The sequence below is a fragment of the Saccopteryx bilineata genome, chromosome 5, assembly GCF_036850765.1.
Source record: "Saccopteryx bilineata isolate mSacBil1 chromosome 5, mSacBil1_pri_phased_curated, whole genome shotgun sequence".
Taxonomy (NCBI): Eukaryota; Metazoa; Chordata; class Mammalia; order Chiroptera; family Emballonuridae; genus Saccopteryx; species Saccopteryx bilineata.
The window spans coordinates 102,223,770-102,247,294 of record NC_089494.1 but is presented as its reverse complement, the minus strand read 5'-3'; the positions used below and the strand labels follow the sequence as shown (position 1 = coordinate 102,247,294).

At 38.1% G+C, this 23,525-nt stretch overlaps 1 protein-coding gene across 1 annotated transcript in view; it reads left to right on the top strand.

Annotated features, from left to right (window-relative positions):
* Positions 1-23,525, top strand: part of HNMT (histamine N-methyltransferase) — a 48,400-nt gene that overhangs the window by 5,248 nt on the left and 19,627 nt on the right. Inside the window, exons 3-5 of the mRNA XM_066232757.1 lie at positions 3,819-3,871; positions 18,772-18,879; positions 20,559-20,689. Of these exons, the coding sequence (XP_066088854.1) occupies positions 3,819-3,871; positions 18,772-18,879; positions 20,559-20,689 (292 nt within the window). The remainder of the gene's footprint in view (positions 1-3,818; positions 3,872-18,771; positions 18,880-20,558; positions 20,690-23,525) is intronic.

Sequence of the window (23,525 nt, the reverse complement as noted above, 5' to 3'; positions counted from 1 at the left end):
GTGATTTACTCTTGGCCTGCTATTGATTGATAAGGAATTTATTTCAATTATTGATAAGGGAATTTATTTCATCTTCTATAAATTCTCTTCTCTCTCTGATATTAGATTCTCTGATTCTGGATCTCATGCCCTCCCTCCCTCCCTCCCTCCCTTCTTTCCCCTTCAGCTAATGACTTTGAGACTTTTTAACTTTAAAAATGCCTTTACTTTATGTTCATCTTTGGATACTTTGGGTTTAAGACTCTGTGCTGAAATGATGTTATATTATAAATTTAAAAATATTCTTTCATTGTCTTTTAGCTACTAGATTTACTGTTGGGAAATCCAATACCACTCAAATTGGTCATCTTTGCCTTATAACCTTTTTGTTGTTTTGTTTGTTTTTGTTTTCCCTACTTAGAAGCTTTTAAGATCTCTTAAAGCTGGTATTATAAATTTTAAGATAATGAGTTGTGCTGCAGGCCTTTTTCACCCTTTCTTGTTAGTATTGCCTGGGTGGATTCAGATCCTTCAGGGAAATTTTGATATTTTTAAATCATTCTTATCTTCTCCTTTTCTCTTTCTGGAACTTGTATTCACCAAACACCATACCTCCTGAATTGATGCTCTAATTTTCTTATATTTTCAGTTTTCTACAATTTTATCTTTAATGTATTACATATTTGCTATTATATTTTTAATTTTCAAAAATGTTATTTTTTATAGCATCCTGTTCATCTTTCACACATGTGATACCTTCTTTTATCTGTAATAAAATTTTCCACTGTTCTCTGCATGTTTCTTCTGAGTTCTGGTTTTGTTTTGGTTTCTGTCTTTCATGTTAGTGGAGCTCTTAAACTACCTGATAAACCTTGGTTGTCTATCAAATTAAATAATCAGGCACTTAAAAGGGATCCAGATCCTCCTTGTGTATGGAAGGGAAGAGTTCATTGAGTGGGTGGCTTGCTGTAGCAATTGGATATGGACTCAGCTCTTTGCTGGGATATTTTCAGGTGCCAATATACGTAAGTTTATTCACTGAGATTCCCCTCTCTGGGGGTGAACAGTAGGGTGGATAGAGTTACTTTATAGCTATCAATAGCAAAGTGTTCTTTTGTTTTGTTTTTGTTGTTGTTATATATAATGCATTTAGATCTTTGCCTGAAAAACAGTAAGTTTCCAATAATTATTAGGTATCATTATAATATATGAAATGAAATAATAATATTATCTAACTCACAGAGGAGTTGTAAAGTTTCAAAGAGTTAATTCATTTAAATCACTTAGCTGTGCCTGAAATAATAACAACTGCTAATATATGTTGTGTGCTTGCCATGAGGAGACACATATCTTAGAGATTTACATGAATTAAATAATTTAATTCTCCTAACTCTTCTGTTAGATGCCATTATTGCAATCCTATAAGGTAGGTGGTGTTATTATTCTGTTTCATAGGTAATAAATACACAGCAAAATTAAATAACTTGCTCAGGATAACAAATTAGTAAACTGGGATTTCAACCTTATGCTCTGATTCATGGTCTCGCTATTCTATCCACAAATACACACATTTAAAAAAAGTAACCAAGAACATAGATAGGAATGGGTATATTAAGGCTATGATTATGAGTTGGAAGATAATTAGAACTAAGGAAAGCAACTCATCCATAGGTGTCTTTTACTCTATACTTTGTAATTTCCTTGGAACCTGACTTTAAGCTCTGTCTTCATCTTATCACTCTGTGCAGGTTCTTTAACTTTAGCCAAATAACAGACTTGTTTGCTACCTTAAAGCCCAACAAACAAACATCCTTCATTCATGTCTCCCCTCTAGCAGGCACACCTTTTCTTGTTACTCTCATCCTATTTCAGCAATCCCTCTAGATCTCTTTCCTTTTCATCAAGTTCACTTTTTAATTACAATGACATCTGACTTTGGCTCACAACCTACTTTTAAAACTGCTATTATCAAATATATTTATATTGCCAATTACCAAATTCAATAAAGATTTTTCCCTTTATATATATTTTTTAGTAGTACACCCTCCCACCTCTGACATTACTGATGACATTCTTCTTCTCTAATGCTCCTATCATATCTCCAAGCTTTGCTGTTTCCTCTCTGTCCTTTTTGTTTTTTCTTCTTTTCCTAATGAGAGGAGGGGTGATAGAAAGACAGATTCCTGCATGTGCCCCAATCAGGACCCACCTTGCAACTCCCATCTCGATCTGATGCTCTGCCCATCTGGGGCCATGCTCTCAACCCAGCTATTTTTAGTGCCTGAGGTGGAGGCTCCACGGAGCCATCCTTAGCACCCAGGACCAACATGCTTGAACCAATCAAGCCATGGTTGCAGGAAGAGAAGGGAGGGGGAGAAAGAAAGATGGGGGTGGGGGAGGGGTGGAGAAGCAGATGGTCGCTTCTCCTGTGTGCCCTGACTGGCAGTTGCACCCAGTACATCCATACCTGGGCTGATGCTCTACCACTGAGCAAACTGGCCAGGGCCTCTGGTAAGTTTAAAAAGTTGGTATTGCTTTGTCATCCTACTGCTCTTCTACTTGCAATATCCTTGGATAATGGAATCTTCTTTCCTATTTTTGATTACTTTATAACAATAATTCTCCAGAATACATTATTTATATAACACATCTTTCATCCAGATTAAAGCTTGCATATTCAAATATCTGTTAATTTCAGATTTATCAAAAGAAAATATAACAAAACAAAAAAAGAACAAACAAAAAGCCCTGACAAAACATGAACTTGCTGTCCAGCTATATTCTCCAGTTTCCTCTTTGGCGCCATGCTTTACCATGTCACCCTTGCTGGAAATTTGGCAGTCGTGGTGCACTCATACTTTTTTTTGACCCCCTTACATCATCCTAAAGCAAGTCATAGTGTTGTTCTCCAAGCCATCAATTCCACTCCATTTCTGGTATTAGAGCTATTTGTCAGGCTTCCTTATCTCACATTTCACTTTGAGAGCAAAGTAGTGTCTTATTCAGTTTTATAGTTTCAATGCCTAGAATAGGCATAGAATAAATTTAATAGACACCTGTTTGTTAAAAAGAAGCATGAAAAAAAGAAAGCAGGCAGATATCATAGAGCTAGTATAAATCACCCCAGCCTTTCCCCATATATAGAGCATGACTCATTATAACCCAGGACTCCAGGACTCACTTCTTCTGTTCTTATTTTCCAAATAAATTCTCAACAAATCATTTATCTACCTCTGTGATGTTTATAGTGTGTTTCTAAAAGCCTGCCAGTTCAAGATTGTATTTCGAAAGACAGCAATATAATTAAATAATTTGAATCATTATGTTGGCCTAGTTCTGTCACTCTAATTTTAGGCTGTTCTCTTCAACTAGACTTTTCTTTCTTTTCTTTCTTTCTTTCTTTCTTTCTTTCTTTCTTTCTTTCTTTCTTTCTTTCTTTCTTCCTTCCTTCCTTCCTTCCTTCCTTCCTTCCTTCCTTCCGAGAAGAGGGGAGATAGTAAGACAGACTCCTGCATGCGCACTGACTGGGATCCACCCAGCAACGCCCATCTGAGGCCAATGCTCAAATCAACCAGCCTATTTTTAGCACCTGAGACTTATGCTATCCTTAGCACCTGGCCAGGCTAGAACCAATCAAGCCACTAGTTGCAGTAGGAGAAGAGAGAGAGAAGGGCAGAAGGATATTCCCTTGTGTGCCCTGACCAGGAATCAAACTTGGGTTGTCCATATGCTGGGCCGATGCTCTGTCCACTAAGCAAACTGGCCAGGGCCTCAACTAGACTTAATCAGATTTTCCTGAGCACCTAGCACATTTTTCTTAAACTACTTTTTTTTTTCAGGATTGGAGATAGAAAATCAGAAATTAAGATTCTAAGCATTGGCGGAGGTGCAGGTATGATTAACACATTTTAAAATTTATATTTCACTCCACATGTCATGCTGTTTGATGGCAATTTTGTTCATTCTTTAGAAAAGCTACTTTTGGAAGAGGTTCACTTATTAAAACCAGTAAGATCAATGCCACTTCAACTAAGATAAATGTCTCCATAGATTGATAGGGTTTAGGACATCAGCTTTTATTACTATCTACAACAGGGGTCCCCAAACTTTTTACACAGGGGGCCAGTTAACTGTTCCTCAGACCATTGGAGGGCTGGACTATAAAAAAAAAATTGAACAAATGAAAAAAAATGAACAAATCCCTATACACACTGCACATATCTTATTTTAAAGTAAAAAAACAAAACAGGAACAAATACAATATTTAAAATAAAGAACAAGTAAATTTAAATCAACAAACTGACCAGTATTTCAATGGGAACTATGGGCCTACTTTTGGCTAATGAGATGGTCAATGTCCGGTTCCATATTTGTCACTGCTAGCTGGAACAAGTGATATGACAAGCTTCCAGAGTCGAGATGCGTCACCGGAAGTAGTACTGTATGTGAGCGCCATCGTGCTTTGCATCTGCATCCTGTGCTCCTCTCACTGACCATCAGTGAAGTGCGGCAGGGGCCAGATAAATGGCCTCAAGGGCCGCATGCGGCCCACATGCCGTAGTTTGGGGACCCCTGATCTACAATGTGGATAAGATGTAGCTTTCTTTTTTCATAAGTACAAAGACATATAGAATATATTTGGTTAACTTTTATCCAAATATACTTAACTATTCACAGAAAAGAAAAAATTCATAAGGCATTTCTTAAGCTTGTTCCTCTTAAAATGTGGTTTGTGGACTGGTTGCTGTTTTGCAAACTGTTGCCAGCCCACAGGAGATAGAAAGCACACACTGGGATGTAAATAAATGCATAGCTCCGTTCATTGAAAAGGCACATATGCTTCATGACATCATTCATTTACCCTCTTGTGGCCCTACTCTTTGAATTGCACTTGCGTAAACCATTCCCTTCCTCCAATTCAATTCCAAAACTGCCTTCTAAGAATTCAGTACACTCACAGTTGCCTTTCATGAGCTTTTCATAGCATCGCTACTCTTCACGCCAGTGCTGTTTTATCTTAGAGAAAAATGGGAAGTTGGAAAGGCAGATTGACGTGGATATAGTTTCTGACTCTGGCACCAATGAAATGTGTGACCTTGGCTGAAACATAGGCTTCAGTTTTCTTATCAGTAAAATGGGAACAGTGTATCATACCTCATAAAGTGGTAGGGAGAATTATATAGATAGCATTTGTGAAATGGTTTGCACATTGTTACTGCTCCTATAAGGTGGGAGCTGATCCTTTTTGCAAAAACAAAAGAAAAAATTTCATCACCAGACTTAGCCTCATATCAAACTCCTGAGTTGGTTGCTTCATTTTTAAGTTGCTCCTCATCTGGAGGCCTGAGTTAATATATTATATATAAAATGCTGTCAAATATATTATTTTTATATCCCTCCCTTCTTTCCTTGGTCTCTCCCTCCTTTTCTTGGTTCCTCCCTCCTTTCCTTGATCCCTCCTTTCCTCCCTTTGTCTTTCTTTACTGTTTTCTTTTGAAACAATCATTGCTTAGTATTTATTACCACTTGGTAATAAGTGGATGTTACATAGTAACAAGTTGAAATTTCTTGAGTCTCTTAAGTATAGGCGTTTAGGCAACACATGAATGAGTAACTTGTTGGCTCATACAAAGAAACCAAGGAAACTTAAATGGTATAGCTACTTTTCATGTCATTATTTGTTCATTTCTCATAAATTACACTGTAATATAATATAATAAGAACTAACCGTTATAATCATTTTATTTTATTATCATCTTTCACCATAAAATAGAAAAGAATAAGGAGAAATAATAAAGCATCTTGTCATGAATGATCTTATAGAGTGTTTGAACTAAAATAATCTATTATTGCTTATGGGTAGTTTAAGTCCTAAGGATTATAAGAGTTAAAAGTTGCTTGTAGTGTCCTGTTAATTCATTTAACCAAGATAGTCACTTGTCACTTCCAGTGTGTTTTGCATATGAGTTTCAGGCAACCAACAGGCAATGATGCTATCATTTGATAGTGTCACTTATACTTGGACAAGAATAGAAGTCCTACGCCCTACAAGGAAAAGTAATTAAAGAATTTTATCATGGCCAAGTTAATTGACCTTATAATATAAAGTTAATTGAACTTCTTATGTAAATTTATCCAGATACTTATAAGCTATCTGGAGAAAAGATTTGGCCTACACCATGATTTCTTACATAAAGGTAGATATATGAGCTAATATAGAGAATTTCTCAAAACAAAGGGAACAATAGTAGTTCTCTGACTGAGCCTAAACATTGTACTCAAAACAGGCTCTGCCTTGGGGAGGATATGGGTGCTCATTAAGGGCACTCTTCATAAGAAATTGGCCAGAAATATAAGAGCTCAAAGAGAAATTCAAGCTATAGGTACCTAGCTTTCACTGTTGGAGTAAGCTACATAAAATCAAAACCAATGTATTTTAAATGCTTAGATCTAGATGTCCCTGGCACAGAAGAGTTCTGGGGGGAGAAGGCACCTCACTCAGTTAGTTTGAGTGTTCACATGCACCAGGGAGATGCTCATCTGATAACCTGCCATTGCCTAACTGTAAGTACCTTGTAGAAGAACAACATCAGTGAGAAAATTCCTGTGCTTGCCTTAGAGAAGTGATCTTAGAAGTTCCTCATTCTACATTGTGTCTGAGACTTTTGCATCATCCTGTGGCTTACGTATCCTTCCAAATCTGTCACTGATTTCCATTCCCTGGCAGACAAACTCATTGGCCCTGTCTGATACCTTTGGATTAGCTCCTATAATGCATCTAACTCAGTTCTACTTCAGTCTTATCTTACACTGCTCTCTCATTTTACCTCCTGGATCTTCTCTTCCTTTTTGCCCAGACATCTACAGGTCATATTCCACATATCTTTGTTTTAAATATTCTCTCTGAATTCATAATGGTGCTACCACTTTTCCCACAACAATGAAGAAACATACAAAGAGCAAATAAACTAAACACCTTCCCACATGAAATCATAGCTTTTATATCTCTTAATGATCATTGCGCTTTGGTAGCCTATTTGATTTCCTTTTCAGAAACATGCAGGGGTGCGTAAGTACCCTTTTTGTCTCTTGGCTCTCTGTAAAGGTGGATGTTTGTGTGGAGAGAGGTTTCACAATTGAGAAAGAATGTAAGATATTTGAAGAAGTATTGGGAAATTCAGGTTAGAAGCCAAGAGAAAATTAGGGCTAAGCAGCACAAAAGAAAGGAAGTCAGTGGCAAACTTTTTAATGTCATCTTTAAGTAATCTTCCATATCAATAAAATACAAATGATAAATAGCATTGCCATTCATAGAGTACACAGGAAAATGTATGAAATAAACATGTGAAACCCAAAAAAGACAGAATATCAAGAGAAAAGCAAATCATGAACAGACATACAGACCAGAAGTCAAACTGGGAAGTATAAAGTTGTGTGCTATGAGTTTTAATGAAATAAAATGAGCAGCTGAGATTGCCTTATTCAAGGACTTGAAGTATTCGTGTCAAGTTCATTTCATCATTGTTTTTTAGATAATAAGAGCAATTGTATGATATTCTAAACCTCATAGATTATGCTTTTTGGTCTATCTTTGACACTGACGGTTCCAAATTGAAGCTATTCAGTGGAGCTCCATTATTATTCAGCTTTTAAAGAGTGTCGCCTATGGTACACAGAGAAAAAGAATCCCAGGCTCTTTTTGGTAAGGAAGAATGCTATAAATTTCTAGTGCATACACTTATGCCTAGAAAAATGTTTCAGAAGGTAGTGTGGCCAGTGTGTTCTCCTTGCTCTGGACTTTGCTTAAAGGAGAATCATTTTATCTGCTGCACTGTTCAGTTCTGTCCAATGCCAGAAAGTTTTATAAGGGTTAGATGGGACTATAACTCAATCTTATTTTATCCAGCTTTCTACTTATTAATCTATTGTGTATCATCTCAATTGCCATGCCTTATATAATAGCATATATATATATATCTATAGATAGTTTCTTAATCCACTGAAGCAACTCACATATGAAACACAGTTGGTTTAAACTCTCTCATAACAATTTTGTTGTTCACAATTTTTCTGACATTATGTTGACAGATGTTAGATGGTTTTCTTTTCTACAACATATGGACACCAGCATTCCTACAGAGGTTAAAATAGAGTTTGAAACCATTAACACCCTCATTTTATAAATAAAACTGAGAGCCACCAAGGCAGAACAAAATTCAGGGCTCCTGATTTAGTCCAGTTCAACAAATTGTACTAAATAATGGAACATTTAATTTTTAACTTAGCAAAGGAAAGATTAGATATTCAGTAATGACCAACTCTTTGAAAATCTAACCTTATCAAATTATTAATCTTCTCTCTTTTCATAAATGACATGTTAAGGTTACACAAAGGTTTAGTTTTCTAAGCTAGTTAGATAGACGTGAAACAAATAATTAGAGCAGGAACTGAAAGAGCCAGCGTGTCCACTTCAGCAGCTAGGAGGGGGTAAGTAGCGAACTTTATATTTTCTAGTGTTCAGAGTAAGCTAACAATCTATATCACCACATTACGATGATTGGCGAAATATAAGAATGGAAGGAATTTTTGCCCAGAAAATAAGAATTTGAATGTGTCTGTTGTCATTTTAAAATATTTTCTGTTGATCAAATTATAGATATTTGCCCCTAAAGGTCCAGTGGTGAAAGAGAGAGATTTGGTGGTTCAGAGTTAGAGGTTACCTGTCCAGAATGAAAAACACGCATCTTGGGCGGTATAGAGCTCTCTCTGTTGCTCTAGAAATGTCAGCACAGTCTGGAAAAAGATACTGCTCACAAAAATTAGAGGATGCTTTATAGCTTCCTATTCGTTTTGAAATACCCCCTGGTTTTTGTGAGCAGTGTACTTTTTAGACATGCTATGGAAGACACTTGGCCACTGAGTGTTTTGGTGGCTAGGCTGTTGAACATGTCTTTAGTTTAAAAAAAATGTATGATTTTCTGTGTAACCTTCTAGAAAGAAGTAGGCATTCTTCCATAGTGGTGTGGCTAATACTATTTTTGGTTATATTGAGGAAGTGGAGTTTATATGGGACTTCTAGATGTGCAGACAATTTTCAGTCTTCATTCTAATTGCTTATAACTTGAAATAAGTACGAACTGTTTTACTATGTGCAGCATACTAGCAATTACTCGATTGTTAGATATCTACGCTAGCATTTTACTAATATAACAGAATTTAGGACTATTTCAGGTAATCAGTTTGGAGCTTCAGATATAAAGGCATTTATAACTACACTGCTCACAAAAATTAGGGGATCAGGGAACATGCAGATACTCCAGTACTTTCAGCCTTTTGTATAGTGCATTTTCACCAATAAAATAAAAGTTAATTTTGCATTTCATTTGCATAATTGAACTTTCTTTGACTTGTCATTTGCTTTTCTGATATTCTTGTTTAATAAAAAATCAAATGCTTTTTTTTATTGCTTCATATTCATTTTGAAATATCCCCTAATTTTTGTGAGCAGTATATATTATTTAAAAATAAACTATTCTCTACATATATTTCAACACTAAAATAGTTTATGTCATTGTATTGCATTTAAAACTTTCAGTGGCCCTGGCGGGTTGGCTCAGCGGTAGAGCGTCGGCCTAGCGTGAGGAGGACCCGGGTTCGATTCCCGGCCAGGGCACACAGGAGAAGCGCCCATTTGCTTCTCCACCCCTCCGCCGCGCTTTCCCTCTCTGTCTCTCTCTTCCCCTCCCGCAGCCAAGGCTCCATTGGAGCAAAGATGGCCCGAGCGCTGGGGATGGCTCTGTGGCCTCTGCCCCAGGCGCTAGAGTGGCTCTGGTCGCAATATGGCGACGCCCAGGATGGGCAGAGCATCGCCCCCTGGTGGGCAGAGCATCGCCCCTGGTGGGCGTGCCGGGTGGATCCCGGTTGGGCGCATGCGGGAGTCTGTCTGACTGTCTCTCCCTGTTTCCAGCTTCAGAAAAATGAAAAAAACAAACAAACAAAAAAACAAAAACAAAAAAACAAAACTTTCAGTGAACATGAAAATATTGTTAAAGACAGATAGATACATTTTCGATTTGAGAGAACTGAATCTGTTGCTATAACATCAGACCCATTGTCATCAAAACCAGAGTCAACAATATTCTATTGGCAAATTCAATAAGACTTGAAACAGGAAAACCTGGGCTAATGGGCAGAGTAAAGACAAATCTATCATTATTTGCAGATTAAATGACTGTATACTTAGAAAAACAAACTCAGTTGTACAGCCTTAGAATTAATAAGAATGCATTAATGGCTTAAGTATGGTAAACTTGGCAAAAAAATTTGGCAGATTCATATTCTCTCTGTTGTTGTTAACATTTGAGTGTTTTTCATGCACAGTTTTAATTATTTGCAATGTAATCAAAAGTCCCTGGCATGTGGTTATCTGTAATTTTGCTGAAGGAAAAATTTGTATCTTGCCAGTTCTTGTGCCAGTTTAGGACACAGTGTCTCAGTGAATAAGCTTCCACTTGACATATGCTGTTGGATAAAACTTTGTGACTTAAGCCTGACCCGGTAGTGGCTCAGTGGATAGAGCGTCAGACTGGGATGCAGAGGACCCAGGTTCGAGACCCCGAGCTCGCCAGCTTGAGCACGGGCTCATCTGGTTTGAGCAAAAAGCCCACCAGCTTGGACCCAAGGTCCCTGGCTCCAGCAAGGGGTTACTCGGTCTGCTGAAGGCCTGCGGTCAAGGCATATACGAGAAAGCAATCAATGAACAACTAAGGTGTTGCAATGCGCAATGAAAAACTAATGATTGATGCTTATCATCTCTCTCCGTTCCCAGAGTCTGTCCCTGTCTATCTCTCTCTCTGACTCACTCTCTGTCTCTGTAAAAAATAAATAAAAATTAAAAAAACACCTTTGTGACTTAATACACTCATGCAACCTGGTTGTAAGGGGTCTGTTGTCATCCTCACTTGACACCTACTGAACCTCATAATAAATGCCACAGTGGCTTTGGGGTTATAGAGACTGGGGTCAGTGCCCAGGGTCCTCTGAGTAAGTGTCTATTAACAGTCACAGACTGATGAAAATGATGTAACAGTTTGTGCTAAAATATATTTACTACAAAATATATATAAAGAAACTATATAATGTTCAAATATTTACTGAGAACAACTTGAGATTTAAAAAGCCAGTGTGCAGAAGTGATGAGGTTCTAGTGATATGAAAGCATTCCCATACAAAAGATAAGCACACGAAAGGAAGCAAGGTGTTCCTGAAAATAATGTGCAATTGTATATCACAGAACAGTTCTGATATTCTAATGCCCAAAAACTTGGTCCTGCTATTGGTTAAAATATTGACACACTTGGTAAAGAGCCACTCCCTTGCTGTTTCACCATAGCCCCAACTGCTGCTCCAGCCCCTCCCCCTGACTTCCGGACATCCCACCCCCCACCTGCTCTGGACCCCAGCCCCCACCCCGGTGGGCTCCAGCAGTTGGACTGGTCTTGCCTACCCAGAGAGTCTCTATGAATGTGCTCTAGTTCTTCAGCCTGGATCCTTTCTCAGCACCTGGCACAATCCAGGGTTTTGGGGTTTTTTTGCCTGTATCACCCAAGATCAGGCATCCCATTCTAACTATTAATGCGGGTTCTTGGAATTAATCTGAAAAATATTAAGGATTTTTTTTTTGCATAAAAATTTATGGTTCATTGTTAAGCTCCTTATAATAGGAAAATAAACTTAAAATTAAGCATAAATATTTAAAACTGTACTTAAAACTATATATAAATGTATACTTTTATACATTTAATATATTTATAAAAGGTTAATAATTAGACCCTGGCCTGTTGGCTCAGTGGTAGAGCATTGGCCCACAGTGTATATGTCCTGGGTTTAATTCTTGGTCAGAGCACACAGGAACAGTGCCCATCTGTTTCTCCACCCACCCCCTCTTGCTTCTCTCTCTCTCTCTCTCTCTTTCTCTCTCTCTCTCTCTCTCTCCTCCTGCAGTCATGGCTTGATTGGAGCGAGTTGGCCCCAGGTGCTGAGGATGGTTCCATGGCTTTGGCCTCCTGAACTAAGAAGAGCTTGGTTGCTAAGCAACAGAGCAATGCTCCAGATGGGTAGACATCGCCCCCTAGTGAACTTCGCTGGGTGGATCCTGGTCAAGGCGCATGTGGGAGTCTATCTCTCTGCCTTTCCTCCTCTTAATGAATTTAAAAAAGGTTAATAATTAAATCAATTGTTGCACATATTTTTAGAAAATAGCATGGCCACTACAAATAATATTCAGATAAATTTTGACATATTCGTGGTTTAACTCTCAAGTGAGAAAGTCAAAAAGTCAAAATAATATATGTATAAAATGACCTCACCTGTGTAAACTGAAGAAAATTATTTGCTCAAGAGAAAAAAAGTAAAATAAAAAAATATATAAAAAATAACCTTAGGGAAAATAAATCAAACATTAACTTTTTTTTTTCTCTAGTAGTAGTTATTTTCTACCTGAAACTTCTATCTGTGTCCCAGGTTTTTTTTTTGGTTTTTTTTTAAATTTTATTTATTCATTTTAGAGAAGCGAGAGAGAAGGAAGAGAGGAGGGGGAGGAGCAGGAAGCATCAACTCCCACATGTGCCTTGACCAGGCAAGCCCAGGGTTTCGAACCAGCAGCCTGAGCATTCTAGGTTGACCCTTTATTCACTGCGCCACCACAGGCCAGGCGTCCCAGGTTTTATGTAATATTAATTTTATATACAAGCACAGGACAAATGAACCCAATGCAAACAGTGATTTCCTAGTTAATGAGAGGTGATGGTCAAGCACAGACTCACTGGGTCTGGCAGCTCCTCCAGCTATACTGATGCCCAAAACACTGTCCTGAGGCATGTTTTCATGACAGACTGGTGTCAGTGGCCATGCTTGACTCCCCTGTAATCGTATCATACCTGAAGAAGTGCTTTCAGAGCCACCTCATCTGTGCTGTAGCTAGCTTTTCTACAGATAGAGCTTCCCCATGCCTGCTCCAAGGGCACGTTGGCCCAATGAGGGGTTGAGGATGATGGTGATGGGAAGGATGGTAGCTGTCTGCTGTCTGTCTGTTCTTGAAGTGTTCTGTTGATTATTTCTTCCTTCTTATTCCAGAAGGACAGCAGGCTCTAGAGACTCTCTACTTACACTAGATTGTGGCTAATAACCATCCTCAGTAACATTTACATTTTAAGCACTGTTAATGTAGTGGGCCAATGTAGTGAATGAAGCTCAGGGAAGACTGTGAGGGTTCTTGGAGGGAGAGAGAGACAGAGCCAGTGAGTAAGGGAGAGAGTGCTAGAGCCAGCACGGGTACACTGATATTGATGAGCTCACCAATTATGTGATTAGTGGTTCTCAAAGTTTCTGAAGTCGGGGCACATTTAAAAATAAAATCCTACAAATAATTATAGATGCACTATATACAAATTTCTGAGAAATATGTTATAATGATTAAGTCAAATATTAATGAAAAAATATATAAAGTTCAAGCATGCTTTTATGGTAATTAAATGAAATATGGCAAAATTAAATTTATTCTGACATTAAAATTTTTTTGTTACATTTTTGAGTTATGCTTTTTAAAATTCATAAAAAAGAGGGGTTAAAAAGAAAAAAAAAGATAAAAAAGCTATATATATATGTATAGATAGATAGATAGATAGATACATTCTTAGTAAGATTTAGTAAATTTGGCAGGTCCCAGCATGAATGTGTTAAGTTTTTTCATTCTTGTGTTTATGAGAAACGTGAGCCTGATGTGTCCTAGCAATTTCTTCAATGTTTGGGCATATATTTGAAAGGCAAACTCTCATTTCCTCATCAATACAATGAAGAATTCCTCTCTTTTTACTCTTAATTGTATTGAGGGTAGAAAATCCTAATTCACATAAATAGGATGTTGAAAATTGTAAAATGTTCAAAGTTTTGTAGATATTGCCACATATTCTTCTTCTTTAGAAATCCAAAAAGCTTTAAGAGACAATTTCTAATGTTTAATCATCAATCCAAACCTCCACCATACATATCATCTTAACTTTACATCAAACAAAGGATGGAGGAAACTTGCCTCCAGTCTTTCTGGGGAACATGGGGGGTAGTGTAAACAATCCAGCACCACAGCTTAACAGCCTTTTGCAACCTAATCAGGCAAGTGAGGTGGGGGGTTGGGCTGACTGTCAGCTTATAGCCAATTCCCCACAACCTCTATCTCCCAAAACTCTAAACTCCAAAAACCCTGTTGGTTTTTTGGTCCCCTACAGGCTCATATTTCTCAGAAATACCATAGGGTGCACCTGGAAATCTAGGGTGCACCAGTGTGCCCTGGTACACACTTTGAGAACCACTGCCCTAGACTGTCTTTGTCAGTTCAAGTAGTTTCATCTGGTAAATCTTGTCATTGGCAAACAAGGTAGGAGAATGTTAGCACTTCTTTACGGGTAGCTCAATATAGTAGAAATATTACAATATTATATGCATATTATTTATCTCTCTATGTATAAGTTGAAGTAGCTAGCATTTAACTATCAACACATTTAAATTTTATAAATTAAAAACGTTAAAGTAAAATTTTATTTTTTCTGAATTGTCTATCAAATATCTTTTCAGGGATTGGAAGAATTAACATAATTAAAATGGCCATATTACCCAATGCAATATACTAATTTAATGCAATGCCCATTAAAATCCCAATGTCATGTTTTAAAGAATAGAACAGGCCCTGGCCTGTTGGCTCAGTGGTAGAGCGTCTGCTCGGCATGTGTAAGTCCCAGGTTTAGTTCCTGGATAGGGCACACAGGAGAAGAGACCCATTTGCTTTTCCACCCTTTCTCCTTCCCATTTTCTCTCTCTCTCTTCTTCTTCTCCCACAGACATGGTTCTAATGGTTGAGTGAGTTGGCCCTGGGTGTGGAAGATAACTCTATGGCCTTGCCTCAGGCACTAAAATAGCTTGGTTTCTGAGCAATGGAACAGCAGTCCTAGATGGGCAGAGCATCACCTGGTAGGGGGCCTTGCCAGGTGGATCCCGGTTGGGGAGCATGCAGGAGTCTGTCTCTCTGCCTCGCACCTCTCACTTAATTTAAAAAAAAAAAGAAAAGAAAAAAATAGAATAAATAATCACCTGATTTGTATGAAACCATTAAAAACCCCAATAGCCAAAGCAATCCTGAAAAAAAGGAATGAAGCCGGAGTATTATACCTGACTGCAAATTATATACTACAGAGGCATGATAGGCAAAATAGCATGGTATTAGTAGAAAAACAGACATACTAACCAGTGGAAAAGAATCAAGAGCCCAGAAATCAAACCACATATATATAGGCAAATAATCTTTGACAGAGGAGCCAAAGCACACAATGGAGAAGAAAAAGCCCTTCAATAAGTGGTGGAAAGCCACATGCAAAAATCCCCAAAACTTGGCTACACCTTGTCCTCATGCACAAACATTAATTAAAAATGGGTCAAAGACCTAAATATAAGATCTGAAACAATAAATTACTTAGAAGAAAACATAGGTACTAAACTTATGGACCTTTGCTGTAAAGAACATTTTATGAACTTGACCCCAAAGGCAAGGGAAGTAAAGGCAAAAATAAATTAATGGGACTATATTAAACTAAAAAGCTTTTCACAGCAAAAGAAAACTGACAACAAAACAAAAAGGCTGCCAACCAAACAGGAGATATTTACAAACAACAGCTCTGATAAGGTGTTAATATCCAAAGTATATAAGGAACTCACAGAGCTCAGCAACAAACAAGCAAACATCCAATTAAAAAATGGGGGAGGGTCTGAATAGACAGTTCTACCAAGAAGACATACGAATGGCCAACAGATACATGAAAAGACACTTATCTCTGTTAGCTATTAGAGAAATGCACATCAAAACTACGAGATACCACCTCACACTAGTTAGAGTGGCTATTATCTAAATTAATTCCTAAATTTAAAAAATAATTAAATTACTCATGGGTGAGGTACTGTTTACAAACTACTATCATAAATAAAACTTAAGAGGTTAGATACACACACACACACACACACACATTTTTTTATACAGCTTTTCTTAGCAGCCTTTGCCTTAGTCATTTTATTTACCCTTCAAAAATAGTTACTGAAGAGAAGAATAAAAACTTCCTATATCTTTTTAGTATTTGGTATCTTCCTATTTTTTAGTATGACATAGTTAGGCATATTATTATCCCCCAAGTGTCAAATTATTCAAATCACCATTTCTGGTTGGGAATAATCTTGTAGAGTTTAGAATAGTATTGTGGTCAGGATTAAATGAGATATTCAAGAAAGTCCCAAGTATAATGTTTGACAAATAGTAGCTGGCCAATGAATGGCAGCTAGAATTAATAAGGAAGAAATGAAATGTCTCGTGTTGGTGGGGTCAGCTCCAGAGGAAACTGTCACATAGGCTCCTCCATCCTCTGTCACAGCTTCCGTCCCACTCCTTCTCCCCCCCCCCATCTCCTATTACCATTACTTGGGGTCTCATTATGTCATTATATTACTTTCTTTTCCTACATCAGCATGTTTTGTTCTTTATCTTCCTCCTCTCCTTTCTTCCAGAACTCCCAGTCTTATGATTTGTGCTTGTGTTGCCTGCCATATCTAACCTTGAAAAGGTCTGTTAATGTAATTTATGTCAAAACGTATACCAGCCCATAGGTCTGCTTTAGTGAAGGTGTTAATATCACAACCTAAGAGAGTAAAAGTGCCAAACTTAAGTTGGAGGCATCAGTGATAGGAAGAGAAGAGATTTTTAAAGAGAGAAATTTAGTAATATTAATTTAAAAAATAGCTAACATTTATTGGATGCCAAGTCTATCTTGCAATGTGCCATATATGTCTTGCTTTATATAACCTCACAACCGATAAATTATGTGCCATCATTGATATATTCATGATGAAGAGAATACAGCTTGGAAAGGTAAAGCAAAGTGCCAAAGGTCATATATTCCTAGTAAGCGAGAAAAACAAGGCTGGGACGCAAGTCCATTCAACTTAACACCATCTTTCTCATGCAATCACAGGTTAAATTTTCATCAGATCAGGTATTTATATCTGTTTTTATCATTTGCTAGAACCTAGTGCAGTGTCTGGCACATAGTAAACAATCAATTAATAGTTGATGCATGAATTAATGAATAAATATCTGTTCTAAAACCTCCTGTGCATTTATTTCTCCAGTATCACCTCTTTCTTGAAGGCTGTGCTTTGTCCAATATTTCAAAACTCTGTACTGCCAGTAGTGCCACGTACTCCGCTGTTTCCTGACTTTATGCCTCCATCTTCCTGTCCTCTCTACCTTGGGGAAGTCCTCATTTCCCCAAAAGTCTATGGGCTAAGTGCCACTTACTCGTGATACAGAGCTCAGGGGTGATCTTTCTCCATGAATCTTTCTATCTCTCTGGCCTCTCTTCATGTCCTTTCCCTCACCATTTCCTTTCCTCTTCCTGCCACAGCCCAACCCCATCGTGGTTCTTTCCATGTCTATCTCTTCCTTTACCATGGTGTTTTATGAAAATAGATGTCTGACATATTTTTGTATCTTTTTTTTACCTGACATATTTTTTAAATTTTTCTGGCCTAGCCTTGTTTATTACTGTGTGTGTGTGTGTGTGTGTGTGTGTGTGTGTGTGTGTGTGTGAGAGAGACAGAGACAGAGAGAGAGATGGAGAGAGGGACAGATAGGGGCAGACAGGAAGGGAGAGAGATGAGAAGCATCAATTTTTCATTGTGGCACCTTAGTTGTTCATTGATTGCTTTCTCATATGTCCCTTGACTGGGGTGCTACAGCAGATTGACTGGGGTGCTACAGCAGACCGAGTAACCCCTTGCTCAAGCCAGCGACCTTGGGTCCAAGCTGGTGAGCTTTGCTCAAAGCAGATGAGCCCACGCTCAAGCTGGTGACCTCCGGGTCTTGAACCTGGGTCCTCCATGTCCAAGTCTGATACTATCCACTACGCCACTGTCTGGACAGACTTTTTTTTTTTTTTTATTGAGAGAAAGAGAAAGAGAGAGGAAGGGAGAGAGATGAGAAGCATCAACTTATAGTTGCAGCACTTTAGTTGTTCATTGACTGCTTCTAATATGTGCCTTGACCGGGGCGCTCCAGATGAGTGACCCCTTGCTCAAGCCAGCGACCTTTGGGCTCAAACCAGCGACCGTGAGGTCATGTCTGTGATACCATGCTCAAGCTGGCAACCCTGCGCTCAAGCTGATGAGCCTGTGCTCAAGTTGGCCACCTTGGGGTTTTCAACCTGGGTCTTCAGTGTCCCAGGCCAACACTCTATCCACTGCACCCCCACCCAGTCAAGCTAGTCTTTTTTATTCTAAGGTGCATTTTTTCATATTTTAATATCTATGAAATTAGGATACATTTTCCAGTTAATGATACCTTAAAATCATAGTTGAAAGTGTTTTTTTTTCCTGACTTAGTGATACAAAAGAAAGGGTAGAATGCATCCTATAATCAATGGCATCCTAGACTTAATGTAATACAATAATAGATATTAAACAGATGTTACATAAATGAATGAATGAATGAATGAATAGCAATCATAGCCCTCCTCAAATTACATTATTATTCCACTTACAACCTAGCTATTCTGCATCAGACAATACTGGGCAACAATTGAGCATTATTCCTTATATATGTTGGGCTTTCTTAGTAAATCTAAGACAAATAAACTAGCTCATATTATTCTTAACCATTTCTTTCTGGACTGATGTGATCTGTTTCCTATGCTTGTATTCTAGGTGAAATTGATCTTCAGATTCTCTCCAAAGTGCAGGCTCAATACTCAGGAATTCATATCAACAATGAAGTTGTTGAACCGAGTGCTGAACAAATTGCCAAGTACAAAGGTACCTGTAACCCATGGTGCTCTATGTCAAATTCATTCTCAAAATGCTTTTCATCTCATATTTGTCCCTTTATTCATTAAAAGCATTATTACTATGATATGTTCTTTGTAAGCTTATTAGAAGAACTTAATTAATTTGTTTGGCAGGGATAACTAAACACCTCAGAATATGAACAGTGAATAATTAAACTCATTTATTTATTGACTTTCCATCTATTCACTGGTCATCAACTATTATTTTTAAAATTAATTCTTAGAGACAGAATTAATAATTCATTTAGAAGTATTTAATCAGAATTCCCATCCTTAAAGAGCTTATGTTTATTAGGTTACAGTAGAAATCTGCAAACTTTTTCTGAAAAAGGACATAGTAGTAAATATTTTAAATTTAGAAGGCTATAAATTCTCTGTCACAACTCTCAACTCTGCCACAGTAACACTATAAGCAATCATAAATAACACGTTAACTAATAACTGTGTGTATGTTCCAATAAAATTTTCTTTATAAACAGTAAAACTCAAATTTGATATTGTTTTCTCATATAACAAAATGATATTTTTCTTTTGATTTTGTTCATTTAAAAGTGTCATGGTGGCCCTGGCCAGTTTGCACAGTGGATAGAGCGTGGGCCCAGTGTATGGACATCCTGGGTCGATTCCCAGCAGGGGACACAAGAGAAGTGATCATCTGATCATCTGCTTCTCTCCTCCCCTCTCTCCCCCTTCTCACTCTCTTCCCTTTCCCTTAGCCCATGGCTCGATTGGTTTGACCATTACCCCAGGCACTGAGGATGGATCGATTGATTCAAGCATGAACATCAGCCCTGGACGTGGGTTGCCAAGTGGATCCTGGTCAGGGCAAATGTGGAAGTCGGAAGCCTGTCTCACTATCTCCCCGTATCTCACTTAGAAAAGAAGAAAGGAAGGAAGGGAGGGAGGGAGGGAAGAAGAAAGAAAAGAGGAAGAAAGCAAGGGGGGAGAAAGGGAGGGAGGGAGAGAGGGAGGAAAGAGAAAGAAAGAAAGAAAGAAAGAAAAGAAAGAAAGAGAAAGAAAGAGTAATAGTGTGAGATATGAAAGAGAAGCACAAAGTCAGAAAGTAAAATAATGTTTTTATTTTATTTTATTAAATGTATATTGATTATAAAGAGAAGAAGGGAGAGAGAAAGAGAGAGAAAGAAAAATCATTCTGTATGTGCCCTGACCAGGACTGAACCAGCAACCTCTGCTCTTTGGATGATGCTCCAACCAACTGAGCTATCTGACAGGGCAAAATAGTATGTATGTTTTTAGCTTGCAGTTCATTTAAAAATAGGTATTGGGTCAGATATGGCTCATGAGCTGTGATTTGCTGACTTCTGGGTTACAAAATAATATCACCTGTTTTTTTTATCAGTTTTTCATCAATAAAAACCACCAGTTGATTCTCTGTTAATACTGAGATAATATAACCTATGTTTGATCAGGGTCCTCATAATTATTTCTTATTGACTGTTTCCTTTCTAATTTTATTTAATGCTATTAAAAAATCATGATGAACTCTCTGGTTTTCCATAGCTCCATAAAAAAGAAAAATGTGTTTTATATTTGGTATGTATATAACATTGATTGCATTAAAATTCTAAATGAAAATGGAATTTGCATTTAAAATTGATGGTGTGCTACCTCTTTTCTGGATTTTAGAGTTAGTAGCCAAGTCATCAAATCTCAAGAACATAAAGTTTGCTTGGCATAACGAGACAGCATCCGAATATCAAAACAGAATGATAGAGAAAAAGGAACTTCAGAAGTGGGACTTTATTCATATGGTTCAGGTAAGAAATATTTGTTATTATATATATTCAGTAAGGCGATTTTCAGAAATATGTATGAAGAGAGCCTGATGAGAAAAATGAGAATCCGATTTCTGATTTTATAAGTGAGCACATTCAAATTGCGGGTAAAGATGTTGATAATACTAAGAATTCTCTGTAACATTTTAAAAGGCACTTTTCTCTATTCAAAATACTTCCAGAGTTATTGATTTTTTTCAATGTTGGCTTAATTAGTTTACCTAGGACTGAAAGTTCTTGGGTAGATTTGAGGACAGTATAGTGTAGCATTTCCTAGCACAGTTCTCTTGCAGCTCTAATGGTCTGGATGGAGCAATGTCTCAGAGCTTTTCTGAATCCTCCCACTTTTGCCTTTTGTTGATGACCTGGCTAGTGTGCACATGACAAAAGGGGAAAATTAGATGTATCCTTAGGTTAATGAAGTTTTGTTAATATCAGTTAGTCATTCAGTAGGAATTTATTTCTGTGGTCTAGATAGATAGTGTATTTCTTGGAAAACAGATGACCATTCAGTAGATGGTATGGGGCAGGGACATATTTCCCCTGATATTTCTAGATAGCATAGGGAGTATAGGCATCCATAAGGAAGGGAGAGAGAGGGAGGGAGGAGAGAGATGAGAAGCATCAACTTGTAGTTGCTTCACTTTAGTTGTTCATTGATTGCTTCTCATGCGTGCCTTGACTGGGGAGTTCAAGGTGAGCCATTGAGCCCTTGATCAACTTTAAGCTCAAGCAAGTGACTTTGGGCTCAAGATGGAGACCTTGGGCTTCAAGCCAGAGACCTTGAGATCATGTTGATGATCCCTATGCTCAAGCCAGCGACCCTGTGCTCAATCTGGCAACCTTGGGGTTTCGAACCAGGGACCTCAGCATTCCAGGTTAATGTTCTATCACCTGCACCACCATTGGTCAGGCTGAAGATGTTTATATTTTAGAAATACCACAATTAACAACATGATGTTTCTTATTTTCTATAGTCCACAAGTATAATTACCTCAAAGGAATAAACTTAAAAGAAATTAAATATTAAAGAAAAAAATGACTCCAAGATTGGTATATTTAGGAAGTCCTACATCTCTGCTCTATTAGCTGACAAACTCATTTATGTGTATGGGAGTGCCCGGCAAGCCTGTGATAATTTCTCTATTAGAGACACACACTTCCCATCCCCTTATACAGTGATTTCATACTTCTCTCTCTGTCCTTACACCTCTTCCAACCCCTTTCTCCACCACTCACCCCCAACTGATGGCCTCACTTCATACTGAATAAGAAAAAGAGAAACCATAAGATGGAAACTCATCTTTCTTTACCCTCCACATTTACAAACAAAGCTGCAACTGTATCCATCATGTCTTCCTTTCACCAAAAGCCAGTCCCTCCATTTGTACTCTGTACCCACTCTGTTATGAAATTTTGCAGCTTCAGAGGTCATTCTTCCATTTCTCTTAACACTTCCATGTTTGGTTTTTCTTACAGCAACTCTGCTTCCTCTGCAGTGTTACTCCATTCCTCTCTTATTCCCTGTGTGCTCTGCATTTTTCTGTACTATGTCTCTATCTCTTCATTGTTCCTCATAGTCTTAACACTATCATACATTCTGTCCACTTAATATTCACAGTCAACTACTGAGAATCTCATTGTCTATCAGGTCCAATTTTATAGCATCTGCTGTGGATGCTCCACTTTTTTCACCAGGCTATGTCATAGATTTTAACCATCTTGTGGATTCACTATGTCTGGAACCTATCTAAGTATGGTCCCATTGGTGAATCTTATGGAATTACATAATACCAAATATGGTTGCTGAGACAGCATAGACCAGGGGTTGGGAACCTATGGCTGACGAGCCAGATGTGGCTCTTTTGATGGCTGCATCTAGCTTGCAGACAAATCTTTAATAAAAATAAACAATAATGTTAAAAATATAAAACCTTCTCATGTATTAACAATTCATTCATTTCCTACTGCTAATGTTCATGGTTGCAGGTGGCTGGAGCCAATCACAGCTGTCCTCCGGGACAACACCAAATTTTTATTGGATAATGTGTAGTGTACATTGTTGTACGGGGTCGTTTTATAGCTCTCACGGAATTACATTTTAAAATATGTGGCGTTCATGGCACTCTCAACCAAAAAGGTTCCCGACCCCTGGCATAGACCATGTGCAGGTCCATTTTATTTTATTACTCAAGTGAGAGGGGCATATAAGTTGGTTTTGCTTTATGCAATAAATTCTCTCATGGGAATCTACATAGAATATAGAATTATTAGCCAAGAGAGATGAGGATGAGATATAAGAAATAAGTGTCTAAAGCCCTGGCCAGTTGGCTCAGTGGTAGACCATTGGCCTGGCATGCAGGAGTCCCAGGTTCGATTCCTGGCACACAGGAGAAGTGCCCATCTGCCTCTCCACCCTCCCCTCTCCTTCCTCTCTGTCTCTCTCTTCCCCTCCCGCAGCCAAGGCTCCATTGGAGCAGTGTTGGCCTGGGTGCTGAGGATGGCTCCATGGCCTCTGCCTCAAGTGCTAGAATGACTCCGATTGCAATGGAGCAACACCCCAGATGGGTAGAGCATCACCCCCTAGTGGGCTCGCTGGGTGGATTTTGGTTGGGCACATACAGAAGTCTCTCTGTCCACCTCCCCACTTTTCACTTCAGAAAAAAAAAAAAAGGAAACGAAATAAGTGTCTATGAGGTACATTCTAAGGATATAAGCCTTCAGGGAAAAATTCCCACTGCCAATGTATTCTGTCTGTTAGGTATAAAGGTTTCTCCCTGCAATTCAACGGAGATGGTCCAGAGATGCTTAAATATGG